This window comes from Chaetura pelagica, unplaced genomic scaffold (genome assembly GCF_000747805.2).
Source record: "Chaetura pelagica isolate M959 unplaced genomic scaffold, ChaPel_1.0 scaffold344, whole genome shotgun sequence".
Lineage (NCBI taxonomy): Eukaryota > Metazoa > Chordata > Aves > Apodiformes > Apodidae > Chaetura > Chaetura pelagica.
This window is the reverse complement of record NW_009953098.1, coordinates 851135-871646: the sequence shown is the minus strand read 5'-3', so window position 1 is coordinate 871646 and position 20512 is coordinate 851135. Positions and strand designations below refer to the sequence as shown.

Below are 20512 nucleotides of genomic sequence, written 5' to 3'. Positions count from 1 at the left end.
GGGAGGTGGGAAGCAGAATCACTGCCTGTGCCCCCTGCTCAGGCTGCTCCTGCCAGCCCCGCAGCACTGCCCACCCCTGCCTCGGGCTGGCTCTGCTCTCAGGCAGCCGTGCAGGCAAGGCAGGCACAGTGTGACCATGGGGCAGTGGTGAAGGGACTTGGGGAACTCCTGGGGGAGCAGAGCAGGGTGGGGAGCACTGGGACGTGGTGCCTAGGGGTGTGTCGGGAGCTCTGCCTTTGGATGGATGGGTTGGGCAGATGGAGCTCACAGAGGGTGATGCCCATGCAGGGCAGTGTGTGGGTGGCACTAGTGGCAGCGGTGGGCTGGGTGGGCGGGGGTGCTTGCAGGCGGCCGTCGGTTAGGCTATTTGGCTGAAACAGGTGGGCATGGGCAACAGAGGAGGGAGAATATCACGGGGGGGGGGTGGGGGGTGTGGGGGGCGGCACCGCGCGCACACGCTGGCTTCTAACTGGCTTTTTATTTTATATCAAGAACACTTGGTTTTAAAATCTTTACAAAGGACAAAACGCGGCGACTCCGTTAGTGTGTAAAGAACTAAAGATCTGCTTAAAAAACGTCTCTGCAAAGAGAAACGACTGACACAAAAGAGATTCTCTGCAGCAAGAAGAGGGGGCAGAGGTGCCAAGTCTCCAGCCTGAGGTCCCGCTCCCAGGGACTCCAGGGTCCCTGGGCCCCACCACCAGCCCCAGTTCCCGCACCCAGCACGAGGCTGGGTCTTTGGACCCTGCCTGCTCCTTCTGCCTATAGCACCATGGCCCGGGGCCACACCTCAACACAGCGAAGGAGCCTTTTCCAGGGCACTCAGGATGCCAAGCTGCCTGGGGATGCCTGGAGACATCAGCCGAGAGGGATACCCGGCCCTGCTCCTTGTCAGTTCCAGGGTGCTCATAGGGTGGAGCACTGGGGATGTGATTGCCCCATGGGGAGGCACAGCCCCAGTGCAGGGAGCCCCGTGGCCACTGCCAGCGGGGTCCCCCCCTGCCCACTTGTGCCAGTGCACGGGCACAGGGGGCTACACCATGTTCCCCCTTGCACCCCGCCGACACCTCAGGGTGACCCACGGGGCCCTCCAGCCAGGAGCCAGGAGAGTCAAAGCACTTCTCAAAAGTTAGATAGGAACAAAAAAAAGCGCCCGGGGGGAACAGCGGGACATCCGGCTGTGGCGGGACCCTGCAGGTCTCCAGGCTCGGTGCCACAGCGTCTGTGGGCACTGCCCCTCTGTCTGGGGGCTCCGCTGGCCTCGCCGGTCCCTCTGCCAGTGTCTGCTGCGTGCGTGTGCGTGTGCGTGCGTGTGTGTGCGCCGGCGGCGGGCAGCTATACCCTGGTGGTGGAGTGTGAGTGGGGCAGCCCCGTGCTGTTGAAGCCGGCGGTGAAGGTGTTGTAGGGGTGCAGGGTCTGCAGCCCCACCAGCGAGTTGGGGATCATGGTGATGGTGTTGGGTGTCATGAGCGGGATGTCATCCGGAGAGCGGCGCAAGGTGAGGGTGTAGTCGGGCAGAGCAGCCAGGCGCAGCGTGTCATGGGGCGGCAGGGCCTCGCACTCGTGGTGCCCCTGGCTCACCTGCAAGGAGGGGATCTCCTCGTCGGGCGCGTGGGTGATGTCATTGGAGGTGCCACGCTGGGGGCTGGGCTGCTGGTGCGTGTCCTGCCTGCGCTTGTCCTTGCGGTAGTAGAGGGCGGCGAAGGCCAGCACGTTGAGGAAGAGGAGGGAGGCGCCCACGGCAATGGTGACGCTGAGCTCAGTGGAGTAGTCGCGGGGGCTCTCCAGCAGGGTGCCTGCCTCCTGCTCCGGGCTCCACTTCTCCTTCCCGTTCTCGCTGTTGTAGGAGGGTGAGATGGCAGGGCGCTTGGTGGTCCAGATCTTGCCATTGGGCCGGCGAGTGATGTGGGAGTTCTGCGTGGTGTCGGGAGGTGGCACTTTGGTGGTGGTGGAGGTGTAGTGGAACATATCATGCAGGTTGTACAGGTGGGGGACCAGGTGCTTCCAGAAAGCCACCTTGGTGGCCCGGTAGTGGTCGCGTACCCGTGGCTTCAGTCCAATGTGCAGATACAGCTGATCGCGGGGGTTGTACTTGGACCAGGCCACCTCCTCAAATCGGTTGGCCTTGGTGTGGATGAACTTGGTGTCCTGGGGGACGGGCTTGTTGGGGTCCCTGCAAAACACAGGCAAAACTGAGCTAGCACCAGGAAAAGCTGGAGAGGTGAGGCAGGAGAGCCAGACATATAGATGGAGGCTGGGGGACCTTTGCCAATCGTGGCACAGGGTGTGCTGGCAAAAGGTCTTGCATGGCTGGGCAACACCCAAACCTTGGGTCAAGTCTCACCCATGATAATCACAGCCAACCAACCTCCCCACCCCCGCACTTGGCTGAGTCCAGTCCCAGGGGTTGGATGTGCTCTCAGCTTCTCAGTGGGGCTCAGTGTCCCACAGCAGGCATGACATCCCCCTACCACAGCAGGGTCCCAAGGGGTGCAGCTGAATTGAGTGAAGACCCCCCAGGCACAGCACCCATCCTCACTCACCCTGTCTTGGCAAAGTTGGTCCAGTAGGTCATCACCACGGCGCTGAGCATGACGTCGTTCTTGGAGAAGTTGCAGGGTAAGAGGTCTGTGGGGCCAATCATGGGGATCCCGAACACGTAAGGCACCTCGTCCCCATGGGCTGCGTCGGACCATGCAGGCTTCATCAGGCTCTGGCAGTGGTGGTAGAAGGCGTAGAAGTAGGTGGGGGAGCCGTAGCGGGCGTGCAGGTCAGCTGTCACCACCGATGGCTCTACCCACTGGTGGTCAGTGAAGAGGGCCACCAGAGTCTTGCGACGTGTCTCAGGGTTGTCTCTGTCAGCCCAGTCCGTGTACATGAACTTGATGGTCTCCCGCAAAGTGTCCTTGCCTTCGGGGTAGCCGTACAGGTTGTCTACAAAGTTGGAGACTGAGTAGTCAAAGTCACTACCCGAGACACCGTCCTCGGGGTCCACCACGCCCTCCACAAACTTCAGCCCCTCACCCTGGTTGACCCCCAGCATGATATCATAGTTGAGGAATTCGCCCTGCTCCATCAAGATCTCCGGGTCATCTGGGATCACATCACCATCAATGACTGGCCCAAAGGCCACGTGGTAGCGAGCTGGCTGGATGTCTTGCTCCACCAGCTCCTTGGCACTCTTCTGCCGCAGGCAGTCCACCATGTCCACTGTGTCTAGCACGTTACAGCCCACCTTGTCAGCCAGCATGCTGGTGTACTTCACGGGCTGGTAGTTCACTGCCCAGCTGGAGAGTGCAGAGCCACTCTGTATGATGGCTCTCTGGAAGAGACCTGCAAGACAGGCAAGGAGCAGAAGAAGCTTGCAGCAGGGTGAGCACCGTTCCAACACCCAGCATTGCAGTCTGGATGCAGCGTGGAGGATGCATCGATACCCCTGGACCCCTACAAGGACTATGCCTGGTGTCACCTGGTGTGAGCCAAGCTCAAAGCCAGGCTTACAGAGGGTGCTCAGCTCAGGGCCACCACAAGGGTGGCAGGGTGACAGCTGGGCAAGCAATGGGTGCTCCAGGCAGCAACCAAGGGCTGCTGCGCTCTCTAAAGATTCCGTTGCAGGGGATGGCCCAGTATCCCTCTGTCCCAGTGCAGGGAGGAGAGGGACCACGGTTCTATCATATCCTGGCCTTGCAGAGCAGTCCACATTGTCCCAGTCAGCCCAAGCACATGTTGCCTGAGCTGCCAAGGGGAACATGCTGCCCTGGGCTCAGCACCATCCTCCAAACCATGATTGCAGCAGCTTTGCTGAGCAGTCAGGCTGCAGGGTGGCAGCAGCGGGAGGGTTAATGCCTGCTCAGGGACACTTAACCCTGCATGTCCCACCCCACTGCTTTGTCAGGGTCCCCCTTGTCCCCCTCCCTGCCGCTTCCTGCCCAGCTGGGGCTGCTCGGTGCCAATCCGGCCCAAAGGAGCACACTGCCAGATGCACAAAGAGGGCCTTTCTGCCACCAGGAACACAGAGGGAGTGGACTTTCGCCCTGGAAAACGGGGCCACAAAGGCCCTGGCCCAGGCGGAGGAATGCGTGGCTGGGCTCCAGCCCCATGTCAATGGCGCTTGTGCTCACAATACAAAGGGCTTCGAGGAAGCAGAGCCTCCGGGGCGGTGAAAGGCAGCCAGGCTCTGGGTGCACCCTGGGGTCCCTGCTTTCTGGCCAGCCCACTCCTGCACCCCAACTGCAGCCCTCACAGGACCCCAGAACTAGCTCACCAGGAGGGACTGCTTCAGGCGGTTCCTGGATGCTGCTGGTGCAGCAGCGCAGTGGGCACGGGGCTGCCCCTGTACCCGGCAGCACAGAGCGCCTGCGGGTCCCCCCCGTGCAGCCACGGCCCTGCTGTGCTGCAGGGGAACATGCACCTTCCCACAGCAGGAGCCTTCAGAGGATCCTGGCCACCATGTCCATGGCTCTTGTCTGCACGCACAGTCCTCGCTCTGCCAAATACCTCACATACAGTCCCATGCACTGGGACAAAGAGAAGTCACAAGCTCTGTTTGTCACCTCCTGGAGCCCTAGAAAGACACACCCAGCCTACAGGCTGGAGATTGGCCATGGGTTTGTTTGCTCCAAAGAGACAGGATGTAAGTTCCCTGGACCCCAGGAGATGCTGTCCCAGTAGCAGCCATTGCTCCCCCACCAGCAGTATAATTTCTCAGACAGACCCATTGGGCTGGGGTCTGCCCCTGCCCACCCCTGCCCTGGGGAAGCAAAGGCACCTGCTGATATCAACAGCTGGTCAAGTCCCTGATGGAGCCCTTTTGCTGTATTTCTGCATGTCCATGTCCTTACTTAGGAGGATCGAGGAGTTTGCAAGAGTCCAGACCTTCCACATCCTCCCCCTCCATGCTAGCACCCAGCTGAACCTTGACAAGCACCCCAGGGAGGCATCACCCCCCTGCAGCCCACCCTGGAGCCCTCTAGCCTGCTGGCATCCAAGCAAAAAGATGCAGATTTTCCTTCCCTGCCCAGTCTCCTCCAAGGCAAGGGTCCAAGGTGAGGGTCACAATGCACCTTGCATCCTGCAGAGCTGGCTGTGGAGCCAAGCAGTGGGACCAGGGCTCTGCCAGAGGGTGCCTGGTGCTGCAGGCTACCACCAGCTCCTGATTTCCCCTTCACTTTGCACAGTGGCTGAGAGTAGAAACACCTCTGTGATTGCCTGGGCCAAGCCCTGCTCAAAGCAGGGAGTTGGGTGCCTTGTCCAGCTGAGGTCTGAGCATCCCTGGAGTTGGTAGCAAAGGGCAACACCCTCCATGGAGATGGAGTGAAGGAAGAACAAGTTGTCTGCTGGCAGTGACTGCTCCTGCCCTGGCATGTTGGGCTAGGGGGAGAAGCAGCACTTGGGTCCTGGGTGAGGAATTCACTGATGTACAAGGGCTGAGGCTGGCAGGGGAGCTGCAGCTCTTCCCAGCAGCCAAACACAGCATGCACTGCACCAGCCTCCAGTGTCTGCCTCTCACAGTGCCTGGCAGAGCAGGCACAAATTAGCAGCTTCATCAATAGCTCTTCATCACTACGAGTTTTATTTTGATGTAATAAAAACAAAATCCTGATCTGCAGGCTGCATCTCAGCACAGCTTCCCTGCTGTGCTCCAGAGCCCTGGTCCTGAGAAGATTTGTGCTCCAGCACAGAGGTATTTTATGGCCACTTGCTGTGATGCAACACTGCCTGCAGCACCAAACACTCCCTTTCCACCTCTTGGCATTTACAGCTGGCAGCAGCTCCCCTGCCACAGCAGAGAGGGTGCTGGGCACCCAGTGCAGGGGGCACCATACCCCAGACATTGGGGCTGGATGGGGTCTTGTTTCCAAAGAGATGTCACCATCTGCCCACGAAAAACAGTCTGCAGCCTTGGGGCTGACCTGCCAAAACCACCTAATCCCAGAGAGGAGACCAAGACCACCTCTTCATGATCCCCACTTGCCTCCCAAGCACTCCTGTCATGGAGAGAAGCACCCTAAGAAGCATCACGAATTCATTACACCCAGCATCTCCTCTCTAGCCTCTCACACTCAGAGAAAAGCCTTTTTCTTTCTGCAAGACCTTTCAGCCTGTAAAAGACAGTCCCAGTCCCTGTGCTCCTGCTGCCCAGGGTGCCTGTGCAAGGGCAGGAGGGCACACAGAGCCCCAGGTATCCACACAGGGACAGCATGGCCCTACATGGGCCCCCATAGCAGCAGAGCATCCCCTGCCCTGCCTGCTACTCAGAAATCAGTCTCCAAAGATCTGCCCCTGCTCCTTTCCTACACTCTGCTCAGTTTACCATCTAACACAAGCCAAGCATCCTCTGGATTTATATGTCAAAAGTGTCTCCTCCTGCAGGCTAGAGAGCTGCTGCCTGCCTTGCATGGCTCTGAGTAGCTGGGAATCCTACCCCAGGAGACCTAAAAGCAGTGAGGACAGCCCTGGTCCTGCCCTGCTCCGGAACTGCAACATTGGCAGCAGCTCTGTAGGTATAACTCACATGTTCTTGAGCTTATTGTAGTCTAATACCCACTGATATTTTTCCAAGTCACCTGAGGAGTACAGGGAACTCAGGAGCATCCTGTTTGCAAGCTGACACGGGAGGGAGCAGGATGACAGAGGGGCTGACTTCAGGCACCAGGCCACTCACACAGGAGCACAAATGTCTTGGGTGCTCCGGGGTGGCAGGGGAAGCAGATTACCCAGAACAAATCTGTCCTGAGCAGGCAACAGAAGCGCCATCCATGCTGCCACAGCTGGATCACTTCAGCTTTACCTGCTTTTTTGTTTCTCCCCATGCCTCAAACATGGTAGAGCATCTGCAATGGTGACAGCAAAGCCACCAGGCTGTGGGGCAGTCATGAAAGACCAGGGACTACCATAACCTCAATGTGGGAGTGCCCAAGTGCACTTTTGTGTGTGTCTGAGGTGCAGACTCATGCTTGAGTCCACTGCCCATACACATCTCCTTCTTTCCTGCACCACACTTGGGGACACAGCACTGGAAGAGGGCTGCACCCTCATAAAAAAAACCCCCTATGATCAAGTCCCTGGCAGCCTGGTCCCCTGGGGACAACAACCAGTTCAGACTTTGCTCCTGTGATTTCCTTCAGGAAGTTTACCAAGAACATCTCTACATCCATGGTTAATTTTATTTTTCCCTACTGCTCAATGTAAAAGTCTCCCCAGGTGTTTTATATGTATTTGCTCTTATGCCAACACAATCTTTAAGTGCAAATAATTCCTGTCTTTATCTACAGTAAACACTCTGTATTTAAATATATCAATCATATAACTTGTATCTGTGTTTTGCTAATTGCAGCACTTCCCATCCTCCCAGTCTCACAAGATGGAGCCCTCCACCTCTCCCCAGGCTCAGGTCTGGTTTTCCCTCTGTTCCATTATGAACACCTTTCCCAGGACTGAGATGTGTGCTCCAGGTGCCCAGCACGATGCCTTCACACCTTGTCTACCCCTGCCCCTGGATGAGCCTTCCCCAGGTGCCTGGGCAGTGTGACACAGGAGGGGCCCCCACACCCCCACACACACCCAGGTGCTGACCCCAGGCTGCAGCCTCCTGCACCAGGAGCACCAGGAGCTCCATCCCTGGCTCCCACGTGCCCACGAGGAGCAGGCTTTGCTTCCCATCCCTGGGCTAGGCTCTCCAACCCTCACTTTGCTAGGGTGGGCAGCAGCACCCAGGTGGGCTCGCTTCCCCGGGGGAACATCAGCAGGGCTGACAGCCCCAGCTGCAGCTCCCTTGGGCAGAGCTGGCACCTACCTTCAGAGTGGTGGGAGAGGGTGAGCAGGCTGACGCAGGAGGCGCCGATGCCCGAGCCGAAGACGGTGATGCGCAGGGGGTCTCCCCCGAAGAAGGCGATGTTCTCACTGACCCAGCGCAGCGCCTGGATCTGGTCCAGCAGCCCGTAATTGCCCTTGGCAGCCTGATCCCCCGTGCTCAGGAACCCTGTGAGCCAAAGGGAGATTAGTGAGGGATGAGGAAGCAGGAAGTGTCCTGACCTCCCACTCTCCTTTCCCTGACCTAGGGGAGCTTCCGTGGCACCCTGTCCCACCACAAAATGAGACCCCGCTACCAAGAGAGTCCTGTGAGCTCTAAGCCAGAGCAGGGACACCATCGAGTTCCAGCCACCCTCAGCACAGCACACAGAGGGGCAAAAGGCTGCAAGTGCAGCTGCAAGCCCCAGGGAGCCTCTCCAGACAACTGCAAACAGCGATGAGTGTGAAGACCTGTCCTACCTGGACCATCACTTGTGCTAATAACAAGTCAAGACATCTCATTCACACTCCAACTAAAGTCAAGAAAGCACTGGTGGCTGCAGGCAGGCTGAGTGTGTGCACAGCCAAAGCTTTGCATGGACTAGTGTGGCCTGGAGGAGGTTCTATAAATGTAGGGAACTGGGCTGGAGAGAGGAACTGACTGCAGCTTAAAATACAAAGGTTCTTAATGAGGAAGATGCTGAGAAATTGTTTCAATAGCAAAGGGAACACCCAAGATAAGCTATCAATGTTTGGTTTGATTTGCTTTGACTCAGTACAGGAAGCCAAAACCATGGTCCTTAGGTAATATCTAGGTGGGTAACCCTGGCAGGTAAGGAGCTGCACTAGTGCTGCTCTGGCAATGAAGGTGCTCTGGCTGGCTGTGCTGCTGCACTTGGAGGTGATGATGGCACCTTTTAAATCTTATTTCACATTGTTACTTATGGCTCTCAAATTTTCACCTACCCAAATTAAGGGCCTGGCTTTTCGTATTGAAAGGTCTTGAACAGGCTTGTTTTTACTGAAAACCCTATTTTTTACCAGGTAACTGCCATCTCCCATAAGAGACCATGGGGTCTGGAGGCTGCCAGAGGGATGTGCTGCTCGGGAAGAGCACTGTGCCAGGCTGGATGGCTAGGAAAGGAGCCATCCCTGCCAGCAGCTTGGCTGGGAAGAGCTCTTCCCAAACCTCCAGACTCCTTTTTCTCCCTGCTGCTAAAGGAGACAGCAATGATGCTCCAGGCAAATCTCCTGGGTACCAACCACCAGGGTTTGCTGCTGCAGTAGGCAGGGGGGCTGCACTGCCTCTTGACCCTGTGTCCTCATTTTACCTCTCTAGGTCATGAAAATGGGACTGCCTCCTCTACATGGCACCTGAAACCCCTCAGTGACCCCCTCTGCAGGCAGCCAAGCTGCAGTGGGCAGCTGAGGGGCCACAGCAGCTCATCCAGCTTGGAGGAAGCCCAGGCTCAGGGAGGGACAGTGGCCGGGTCCCAGGGGCAGGCAGGCAGTACCTGCTGGCAGCTCAGGGCCTTCTGAGAAGGACACGCTGGGTAAACACATTTATTATTTATTTAACCGCAGACCAATATTTGCTTTCGGCTGAGCCAGGTTGTGTAAATGAGCCGGGGGGGGGCCGGTGCCAGGAGCCAGAGCGCACTGAGACCGCCCGCTGGGGGCTCCGCCACGTATCGCCCTGCTGGGCAGCCAAGGGCAGCTCCCCCAGGGCAGCTCCGACCCCCCCTTCCCTCCCACCCACCGCCCCAGTCCCGGAGGGCCATGGAGGGCTGGTCCCGCTGCCCAGCCCGTACCGAGCACTCCGACGCGGTAGTTCAGGGTGATGACAATCACGTTCCCGTAGCTGGCCAGGACGCTGCCATCTATCATGTTCCCTGTGCCCTCCATGTAGGAGCCACCATGGATATAGACCATCACCGGCTTGGCTCCGCTGTCCCGAATGTCTGGAATGAGAGGCAGTTAAACACAGAGCCCGGCCGGCTGTGCAGCCCTGCCTGACGGGCTACCAAAGACAAGGGCAATGCCAGCTGCCAGGACCGGGTGGAGAGGGCTTAGGAGCCAAACCCAGAGCACTCCTGGGGGGGCGGTCACAGCATGGACCTCCGAAGTCAGTGAACCAACCCCGCCAGCCCCTCTCTGGCTGCGCTGTCCCCACGCTGCTGTCCCCTCGTGGGCCTCAGCACATACAGAAGAGATGCTGGCTGGACCTGGCTGCTCTTCTGGGCTCTGGCCACATGCGGGAGCCAGACCAGCGGCACCTCTGTTGCGGGTGGGAGTTGCAGAGTTCAGCCTCATGTCCTGTCTTTGGCTGGACCCAAGCCCTCAACCCCGGGAGTCCTGGAAGCTGGCAGTGCAGGGAGGCAGGGATGGGGTGTGCAGGACCTGGAAGGCAGGGGGCATTGGTGGGTGCTCCAACGTCTGACTCTCCCACCCCCTCCTTTGCGTTCCCCTGGGAAGGCAGAAACCTGCCAGTTGCCTAGATGTGAACCCATGGCACCCCAGTGCCCAGACACAGACATGGTGATGAGGCAGACAGTGTGTGCACGTGTGTGTGTCAGAGAGGTGAGCACGGCGTCTGAACAGGGACAGGGCATGAGGCATGGAGTGAGGATGGGGAATGGAACCCCGAGGGTTGGGGAGGTAGGACTGTGGGAGCCTAGGTTTAGGGAGCAGCCACACCTCCTCTCTCAACTGGCTCTATCTGGGGAACTTCTTGCCCCTTCTGCCCCATTGGCCTGGGATCCCTCATGGAGCCAAGTACAGGCAAAAGGGAAGAACACCTGTGCTCAGGTCCTGGTGCATCTCACCCATGTTATATGGAGGAGGCAGTTGCACCCATTGTGGACATGATGCCGGGTCCCACATGCCTGTGGTGTGTAGCCCTCTTGTGGGCTGGCAAGCCAGCACCAGTGGACCTTGCACTCCCTGTGCCTCTGGCAGGCTGGCATTGCCTGCTGGGGCTACTCTGCCTCAGCTGCCCTGCCCAGATGCTGCTGCTCCCTGCCTGCCTCCCTCACTCGTGCACCGCATCACCTTGGCACCATCCTGATGTGGTCCCTGTGAGGCTGAAACTCCCTGGACACAGCCACGCCAACTCAGAGGGGGATGCCCAGCTGGGGTGGGCATGCTCCCTTGCACCCACCTAACTCCTGCCCATGTCCACTCCTACCCACAACTTGCCCATTGCAGGGGGCTGCAGTGCAGGCTGATGGGTACCTCTGGCCATCCCCACCTCCAGCTGTGGCCCACAGCACGGCTAAAGGGTGGTCTCCCTTCCATAAAGAAAACCTCTTCCCTCCAGGAGAAGGAGGACATAACAAAACCTGTGCTGGCTCTTTTCCTGTCACCAAGATGCAGCCAGGCAAATGCACAGACCTGGGAAGCAAAAAGTGCTTGTGGCTCCTCCAGGACAGACATTGCCCATGTGGCAGAGCTACAGCAGGACAACTCTTCCCAAAGCCACCCGCTTGAAATGTAAAGGGCAGAAACATTGATGACTTTGCTCATGTTTTCTCCTCCCTACCACACATTCCTACTGACACACAAAGGGACATCCTTACAGCAGAATGGCAGCAAAGTGCAGGGATATACCAGGGAATAAATGGCTCCTAATTGCTGCAGCACATCTCAGTATGTGGGGATTCAGCACAGTCCACAGTCAAGTCACTTAGGCTGAATGCCAGTTTATGCCCTGGTACAAGAGATCCTGGGGCACAGGTTAGTGAGAGAAAACAATGGGGTTTTGGAACTGCCAAGGAAAAAGCTTTTCATCAGTTTCCCAGATCCTAAACGCCATCTGCCAGGCTGTGCTCGAGCTTCCCTGGGACTCCTGCACACCACGAGGCTTTACTGTCCTCAGCGTGTTGGGGCTGTACCCTGGCTGACCCTTCCTCCTGCCTCTTCTTCACATCCCTGAAGCCAAACACACTGACTCCATACTCTGCAGATGAACAACCCTGTTTTACTAAAAATAGCTTATTCTGCAGCTAGCTTAGCCCTGACATACATCTAGAATCACATCACTCTGCCTTGGCTGGTGCTGTTGCTCTGCTTGCAAGACCCAGCTCACATGGGGTGGAGAGGGAGAGAAGTCAATAGAAACCATGTCTGAGCTGACCACGGGTCTCCTGGGCACAGCCAAGTACTTTGCAGGTAGCCAAAGGTGCCAAGCTGTTGGCATGGCCATCCTGTGGTGGTGCCCACTGTGGGGCTGGGCAAGGGTCACTGCCTCCCCACTGCATGTCACTGACTCCAGAGGTATGAGGCTGGAGGTGGGATGTGACCGGGCTCGGGGTGAAATGGGCCCATCTGCCCGAGGGCTCCTCTCCTCCCAGGCTGCCAGGCTTCCTCCCTGCCCTCGCTCGAGCGGAGCAGGAGCCAACTTATCCTAAAGCCAAAAAAAAACCCAAACCCAAACCAAACCCGTGAACTTTCCCACCCCATCCTGAGGAAGGGAAGGGCCTGGGTGCCCTGCACAGCCGACCAGCCTGCCCCCCGCCCTGCACAGCTGCCCAGCACGGCAGACAGACACACACAGGGCTCTCTCTGAGGATGGCAGCGGATGGCGGGCAAACAGAGTCGCTTTGCATGTCATGCAGGGGCAGCCTCAAGCACAGAAATACCTTCATCTTCATCCCCGTCATTATCCGCTAAGTCCTCGCCCTGTTTCTTAGCGCTGGCTCCTGGGGACCAAACACGAGGAGACAGAACAAAAAGGAAAACAAAAGGAAACAAAACCAAAACGAAACAAAACAAAAAAAAAACAACAAAAGAGAATTCAAAAATAGCATGACAGCAGAGAGATGGGGCCAGGCCTGCCCCCCACAGCACTGCTCATACTGCACCTCTCCCAGGGCCAGGGCAGCGCAGGGTGCAGGCAGGACTGCCCTGGGAGCTGTGCCAGGATGCTGCTTCACGTGGACCCCTTCCAAGATCCTCCTCCGGGGGTGCCAGGGTGGTGGGAAGGAGGAGAGCGGGTCTGGGGCAGCATCAGCACTGGTGGTGGATCTGCCTCTCACAGCACTCACTGATCCTTCTGCATCTCAGCCTGGCCCCAGCCTGCTCACGCACCCTCAGCTCACTGCCCAGGGCAAGGCTCCCTCTCTCACTGCCCAGGTGCAAGCAGGAGCCCTGCTCCCAGCTCTGCTGCCAGTAGGGACAACCATCCCTGCCACCAGCAGAGCCCACAGGAAGGGTTGCTCTGGGTGGCCACTGAACACCAGCTGGACTCCTGCCTCTGTGATGAGTGCTTCCCTGTGCTGCTCCATTGCATCCTGCAGCAACTCCCTTCTTAAAAGACTAGTTCACTGAGAATTGTAAAGGCAGCAACCAGCTCACCCTGACCAAGGCAGAACTCCAAAAATACCAGTTTCTGTAATGTCCTGAACACCTTTCAGTCATTGCACGGCCCTTAGCAAATCCACAGTGCCAGGGCATGGGCCAGCCCAGCAGCCCCAGCCTGGCACCACAGGATGCTCCTACAGGTGGGATGCACCCAGCACGGCTCTTCCTGAGGTGGACACAGCTGGCATGAGCCAGCAAAGGTGGCCTGTGGGCTGGTAAGGAGGAGCCATGGCACAGACCTGAGGCCCCGTCACTGCAAGGGGCTGCAGTGCCCCTGTGAGCTCCAAGCTGAGGGATGCCATCTCTGGGCCCTGCAGCCCCAAACTTCAGGTAGAAGCTCCATGCTCTCCTTATGCCCTTAGACCCACAGACCAGTGCCTGTGGTGCTCTGCTTCCTAATGCCCCAGAGAAGTTCCCGGGGTGATGGTGACATCCCATGTAGCAGCAGGTCTGCCTGCTCTGTGCCCATGCTGCCCAGTGACCTCCTGGAGATGCACAGGGCTCCAAGATCCCATCCAGCTCCTGGCTGATCCTGGGTTCCCACTGCTACCCCCGGCTGGCCCCATTGCCTCTGCAGCAAGGGTTCTGCATGGCCTCCAGCAAGGGTCCTGTGAGAAAGGGGCACTCAGTGAAACTACAATGAGGTGAGCACAAAACTGGCTGTAAAGATAAAATATGGGAGTCATCCTCACTGCCAGTCTGGGAGTGGGATCCTGGGAATGCACAGGGCTCCAAGATCCCATCCAGCTCCTGGCTGATCCTGGGTTCCCACTGCTACCCCCGGCTGGCCCCATTGCCTCTGCAGCAAGGGTTCTGCATGGCCTCCAGCAAGGGTCCTGTGAGAAAGGGGCAGCCCCTCCACTCAGTGAAACTACAATGAGGTGAGCACAAAACTGGCTGTAAAGATAAAATATGGGAGTCATCCTCACTGCCAGTCTGGGAGTGGGATCCTGGGAGTGGTGGGTAACAGAGGTCGCAGTGTGGAGAGGGACAGGATTTGAATTTAAAAGGAATTTATGATGGGAAAGTGAGAGGTCTGAAATGGCCACAGGGCAGCTCCATCAGGGTCAGAGGGTCGCACAACATGTTCAGCAGCCATGACCTGCTGGAGAAAGCCCAAAGGAACAATGACCAGAAATAAAGAAAAATACAGCAGGCGAGAAAACTTTGCAGGAGACTGGGTCACATGAAAACCAGGAGCAGAGGAGTGATGGGAGCTACAGGAGCATCCCAATGCATGAAAGGCCACTGCAAGGTGGAGAGGTGGAAAAGAAACTCCCTGTTGCTACATGAAGCAGGTTCAAGCTGAACAAGAAGAAAACCTTCCTAGCAGAAAGGGCAAGAAAGCACTGGAAGAAGTGGCCCGAGGAGGTGTTTAAGACCAGAGGAGACACACTGCTAGGAAGAGGTGAGGTAGAGCTGCTCCTGCCTGGAGCAGGGATGGATTGAAAGCACTTAAATGGGGAAGTACTCTTGCAATATTTGCTAACTAGTGCTATATGCCAACCTTCTTGATACTACTCAGGAATAGGGACTTTTCTCTAATGAAGACCACAGGTCTTCATCCTCACTGTGCTTCAGAGCTGGGAAGCCCATCACAGGCAGCTGGAGATTCCTTTCCACTGCTGAGAGTCCTGGTGCTTATCCCAGGACCAGTGGGGCTGCAGCCCTCCAGCCTGATGTCCCTTAGGGGACAAGGTCCCCATGCAGACAAGGATGGAGGAATCAGCTATGGGGAGCTGTTAGGCTGTAAGAGAGGGCAGTGGAGAACATCCCTGTGATCTGAGCAGCAGTTCTGGTTGAGCAGGGAGCGATCTGGCTGCAGACCACTGTCCCAGAGCTTAGGAATGACTGGGACAAGCCTAAGGTAACCTGAGCTTCATGCACTGCAGAAGGGATGGTAGAGAGCAAAGCAAGGAAGCTAAGCAAAGCAGAAGAGCAGTAATGTGGGCCAGGGGGAAGGGGAAGAGCAGTAGCACATGTGCATGGCAAACGCAAAGCACAAGCCTTCCCAGAGGGCAGGAAGGTGCCAGTGGGGCTGGGGTTATGGCAGACACAGGCTGCAGCAACCAAGAGGGCTTTTTGCCTCTTGCCTACGTGTTCACCTCCATGACAACCCACCGATGACCCACAGCTTGTGAGAGCAATTACAGCTCCACTTCCCTCACTGATCCCTTGCACTTTGCTCCATTACCTCCCTCCATCAGTTATCTCCGTGCTCAAGGACACCCATCCCAAGAGACCTCCCTCTGTGCTGGCAAAGGCCACCACACAGAGTCCTCAAGCAACTACTTTCATGGGGATGGGTTTAAGCTGGTGGATTCACAGCTGAAAAAACCAAAAGGACTCATGGCTTTTATTCTCCTTACCCACCAAAAACTCCCTCTACCAACCGAGTGTGAATGCCTGTTGTGCCCCTTCCCTTTAAGCTGACTGCAAACTGACATTGCTCAACTGATAGGAAGGATGCACACTCCTAACTGAAGGCTCTGGGAAGATTTAAGCTCAAGTTCAGTAAAAAATAAAATCACTTTCCCTGAAACAGGGGTCTCCACACTGGATTTATTAAGTATATTAAGCAAAGCATGCCAACAGCACTGACACCAGAGCAAACAGAGATAAAGGAGGGCAAGGAGCCCCAGTCCCTGAAGCCTTTGCACTCAGCACAGTGTGGATATGAGAAGAGCAGGAGCCTGGGCTGAGACCTACCCAGATCCTAATGTCTGCTCAGGGTGGCCCTGGGCAGTGCCAGAACCCCCTCCTCAGTACAAGCTCCCTGGGGCACCCACTCCCATGCAGAAGCCACAACATGTGGCTTCTCCAGTGAGCAGGAGCCTGCAGCAGCTCTGCTGCCACCTCAGATGGCCACGTGCAGCCAGAGGCACATCTGCTGGAGGCCACACCATCCCACACCAACTTCTCTGGGAGCAGGAAGGAATGGACTGGGACTGATGACAGCCATGGAACCTGCTGCTGCAAAACCCCACAGGCAGGGGCAGCTTCCCTGGAACCTGTGTTAGGTGGCCCCTCCAGCCAGCAGCCCTTGCTCCAGGACTGCAGTGCCCCTTGGTGCTGCCCTGCCCCTCCCTGTCCCTGGGCGATGCAGAGGAGTTATCTCCATCCTTCAGCAGACTCCATAAAAGCACTCACTGCATCTTCTCACACTCTGCTGCCTCCGCCAGCACAAACACCTCCCCTCACCTTTGCAAATGAAGCAGAGTGCCAGGGCAGTGATCTGCACCCAGACAGCTCTGCAAAGCAGCAGGCTTCACAGGAGGCTGCTGAGGAGCCTTCCACCAAAGGAGGACTGCAGAAGCCACACAGCCATAGGGCAGCCTCAGCCAGTACTCAGACTCACTTCTCAGAGAGCAGCAGAGAAGCCACAGGGCTTTTCCTGCAGAGCAGACAAAGCCCATCCTGAGTGCAGGAGCTGCTGGGAGCTCCAGCCACCTTCCCACAGCAGAGCAAGATGCTGAACTGGCCCATTGTTCTCCAACAGCATCACGGACCCTGGACAGGCTCAGCCAGAGAGACCAGGGCAGCCACTAGTAAAAATGGCCCTAGAAACAATAATCAGGAATATTCCAGAATAAGTCAATGTTCAAATGACATGCAGCCCGAGGCAATCAGCCCTACAGGTACATCATCCTCATCCCAAGCAAGGCTAACCCAGGATACACGATGAGGGATGGGGGAGCCTCCATGTCACATCACAAGTGACTCAGTTAATTCGAGCCAAAGGCCACCAGAGCTGCGGCCAGAGCTGAAGGGCAGCACCAGAGTCTGGGTGCATTAATTCCTGGCATGTCACACCTGGATGCCCAAATGGCCGGCCCTGGGGATCCACCGGTCCGTGAGTCAGCAGAGCCTGGTGGGGGCAGGAGGCAGGTCCCCCAGCAGCTCTCCAGGAGGTGACTGCAGTCGGGCTGCAAAGAAACCCCGCCCAGGAGCAGAGCCAGTGGGGAGGGAAATCCAGGAGACGAGTGTGCCCAGGGTGTTCTGCCGTGCCTGGGGTTGTCCCCCCTTCTCCAGCCACCACGCAGCCGTAGGGCCGGGGGGCAGTGCGGGTCCGCCAGCCCCAGCAGCCGGTGGGAGGGCTGGGAGAGGAAATGCTTTGAAGTGGCTGGCGGTTGCTGGCACCGCCGGCTCCGGAGGCAGCGTGCCGGGACTGCCTAATGCACCAGCCCTTTCAGGGGCTGCCTTGGCACTCGGAGAGATGGTGTGTGAATAGCCAGGACCGCAACAGGAAAGGCAAAGCAAAGAAACCCAACCGCACAACTTGGGGAAATGGCTGGAAGGAAAGCGCTCCCCAAACTTCCCAGCCCAGCTGCGCTGGCCCCACCAATCCCAGGGGTGCAGGAAGGTGGAGGTCGGGATGCGGGGACCCTGCTGCCACCAGGCGCCCAGGACAGCAGCCCCTGCCTGCCAGACACTCCCTCCCTGCACTGAGCCTTTCAGAAAAGCTTGGCTGCCTGACTGGCTGCACATCCAACTTGGGGATGCACAGAGCAGCCTGGGCTCTCCCTGCCTATGAGGGGGCTGCGAGGACGGGGGAAGCATCGTACCTGACAAGAGGCTGAGCCAGCTCCCACTTGCATGTTTCCATTCCCCGGCAGACGGCGCTGGGGCTGGCCAGGAATACGGGATCACTGTGGGGCAAGGGGGGGCTGAGCTGCAGCAGGATGAGCCCTGCGTGGCCCTGGGGATGAAGGCAAGGCAAAGCAGAGATGTGTCTGAACTGGAGGTGCTCAGCTGCCCGCAGGGAGGCTGGGGCTGAGGGAGGATGCTGTGCCAGGGGATGGAGAGCAGATCCTCACTGGCAGGGCTGGCAGAGGCATGGGGGTGTGAGCAGTGGGGAGCAGCCTTGGCAAGACCATGGGCTGGGGCAGAACATGGCAGTGTTTACACAGCCAGGAGAGGTTTAATGTGTTTAACCGAGGAGGTTTGGATGCGAAATGACCAGGTATGCAACAAGGAAAGAGCTCAGCCCACGGCTGCAGTCTCCCAGGCTGGGTCTGTACATCCCCAACAGGATATGCACCCCTAAGGGATGGGTCCATTCAAATGCTACCATCAGAGGCTCCCCCTCATAACCAGGGGCTGGGAAGCTGCTGGTGCCAGCAGGATGAAGACAGGAGCACGGGCTCAGCTCAGGAGAAGCCCCAAAACGCCTGCAGCATTGTGAGCATCCTCCTCTGACCTGACCCCAGACCTGTGCACCCCGCTGGCTCTGGTCCTGGCTTCCTCAGCTGGGGAGCAGAGGCGGCCAGAGCATCCTGGGGCTCCAGGAGGCACCTGAGGGGTGGCAGGGTGGGCTGCTCAAAGGGCCCGCAGGCTGGGTGGTGGCACAGAGAGGTGCCAGAGGAGCACGGCGCAGGCCAGGGGCCCGCCAGGCACCCTCTCACTCTTTCACTCTCTCTCTTTCCTCTCTGTGCCTCTCTGCCGGTCGGCTTGCTACATACCTCCTTTCCTACATATTTTCTTGTTGGGCTTTCGGGTGCATTCCTTGGAAATCCGTTTTACTGTAAAATGAATAAAAGACTACAAAATAACAGGAGGCTCCACTGGCGGGAGTGGGCATGCAATCACAACCACGCTGCCACCCTCCCACCACCCCGGGACCGCGGGAGGTGGGGAGGGAGCATCGCAGTAGGAGGAAAACTCTGGGCCAGCCGTGCTGGGTGGGAAGGAAGGCACAATGCATCCTGTGGCCAACTGCCCCAGGGACAAAGGAGTGGAGACAACCGGCCTGGGAGAAGCCACCAGTCCCCAGGCTGCTCCACTACACACAGCAGACCCATTTCAGGTCCCTTCGAGCCTGCTGAAAATCCCCTGGGACTCCCGTTGCGGTGAGGCTGGGGTGGGCACCTGGGCAGGCGCTGCCTCCTCTGCCCTCTACTTACAGTTTAGGTGAGATCCTACAAAGGAAAAGGTTAGACAAGGAGGCACCCAGTGCCACTCAGCCTCACCCCAACAGAACCATGCCCCACGGGTCCCCAGCACCCCAGGCTCATTGCTCTGCCACCATCCCCTCACTAAAGAGAGGAGCAGCCAAGCAATGTGCCTGCTGGTGCACCCAACCTCCCATCTGTACTAGGGCCCAGAAAAGGGCTCCATGGTTCTCTTCCTTGCTGGAGCATCTCCCCAGGGAGAGGCAGAGAGTGTTCCTCCCAGCCGCAGCCCCCACCCACAACTAGCACATGGGCCTGGGGAGGGTGGGAAGGGGGGGAGGAAGGACAAACTCAAACCAACTCAAGACAGAACCTGGCACTTGGCACCTGGGGAGCACAAACCAGCTTGTCGCTCTGTGGATCTGCAGTCAGAGAGTCGGATTCAGATTTAGCAACACAAGAGAGGAACCCGTGATGATGCCATGGAGGTGGAGGGGGGGGGGAGGGGACAGGGATGGACCAAGAGGTGTGGAGGAGCAGGAGCACGCGAGACAAAGATGGCAGCTGACGGCAAGAGGGCGAGCTGCGTAGCCAGAGAAAGCTTTCCACAGACAGACAGCATGCTGCAGGGTCCACAACCACATGCTTTAAACACAACACCCAGGTGAGACCAACCACTGCTGGGGAGGGGCAGAGTGGGGCCCCCCCCCTGCCCTCCTGTGGGCACCTCGGCAGGGACTCACCATCCTCCGTGGGGATGTAGATGTTGAGGTACAGACAGTCCTCATTGGGGTCCTGGATGTATGTGGCCACGATATCCAAATTGGAGGTAAACCAGATGGGCAGCATGATCTCAGGAACGGCGTTGTGGATGTTCTGGGGGCAGACTGGTGAGAAGTGGGTAGCGTTCCTGATGCCTGACCAGGATGGAGGTGGCTCGGGGGGCATGAACCTCTTCTCCCCGACGGGGGGGGCAGCGTAAGGCACCCCCAGATACTGGTCCACAGGCCCCAGGATCTCACTGGGCAGTGGCACACGCACCCCTCGTAACTTCCCATAGTGTGTGTTGACAGTTGGTGAGTAGACCTGGCCCTCCATCTGCACAACCACCGAGGCGAAGCTCAGCACCCAGAGGGTGAGACGTAGGTCCCAGCCGGCCACCAGCTCAGGCACTTGGAGAACAGGGGACAAAAGAGGGCTTCTCCAGAGTATCAGCCACATCGTCCAGGAGGAGCAGCACCAACATCCAGGCCTGAAGCTCCTGGGGTGAGGGCTCAGGGCATCCCCATTGCGCCAAGCATCCGATGTACCCACCAGGAAGGGATGGAGGAAGAGAGCTGGGAGTCAGGAGTGCGTAGCCCAGACACACCTTCTGCTGGCTGAGTCAGGAGCACAGACACAGGGAGATGTGCCACTGCTCCTCACAGCCCACCAGCTGCCCACTGCTGCCTGTTTGCCAACGGCCCGGC

General features: G+C 57.9%; 1 protein-coding gene across 4 annotated transcripts; it reads right to left on the bottom strand.

Moving 5' to 3' along the window:
- Positions 1 to 1335: 1335 nt before the first annotated feature.
- Positions 1336 to 20264, bottom strand: NLGN3 (neuroligin 3). Of its 4 annotated transcripts, XM_009997058.1 has the most exons (7): positions 19787 to 20264; positions 18615 to 18674; positions 12432 to 12491; positions 9603 to 9752; positions 7796 to 7981; positions 2544 to 3333; positions 1336 to 2173 (listed from the first exon to the last, which is right to left on the bottom strand). In XM_009997058.1, exons 1-7 carry the CDS (start codon positions 20262 to 20264, stop codon positions 1336 to 1338), a joined length of 2562 nt encoding a protein of 853 aa, XP_009995360.1. The 4 variants fall into 4 exon arrangements, with proteins under 4 accessions (XP_009995360.1, XP_009995361.1, XP_009995363.1 ...); XM_009997059.1 differs by lacking the exon at positions 18615 to 18674; XM_009997061.1 differs by lacking the exons at positions 12432 to 12491; positions 18615 to 18674 and adding an exon at positions 16241 to 16284 and having other exon boundaries at positions 9603 to 9755; positions 19783 to 20108.
- Positions 20265 to 20512: the final 248 nt, after the last annotated feature.

Coding starts and splice junctions, on each gene's coding strand:
- NLGN3 (XM_009997058.1), bottom strand. CDS start 20,264: ATGTGGCTGATACTCTGGAGAAGCCCTCTTTTGTCCCCTGTTCTCCAA. Junction 9,753..12,431: donor TGACGGGGATGAAGATGAAG/GTATTTCTGTGC, acceptor CTCTCATTCCAG/ACATTCGGGACAGCGGAGCC. Junction 2,174..2,543: donor ACCAACTTTGCCAAGACAGG/GTGAGTGAGGAT, acceptor TGTGTTTTGCAG/GGACCCCAACAAGCCCGTCC.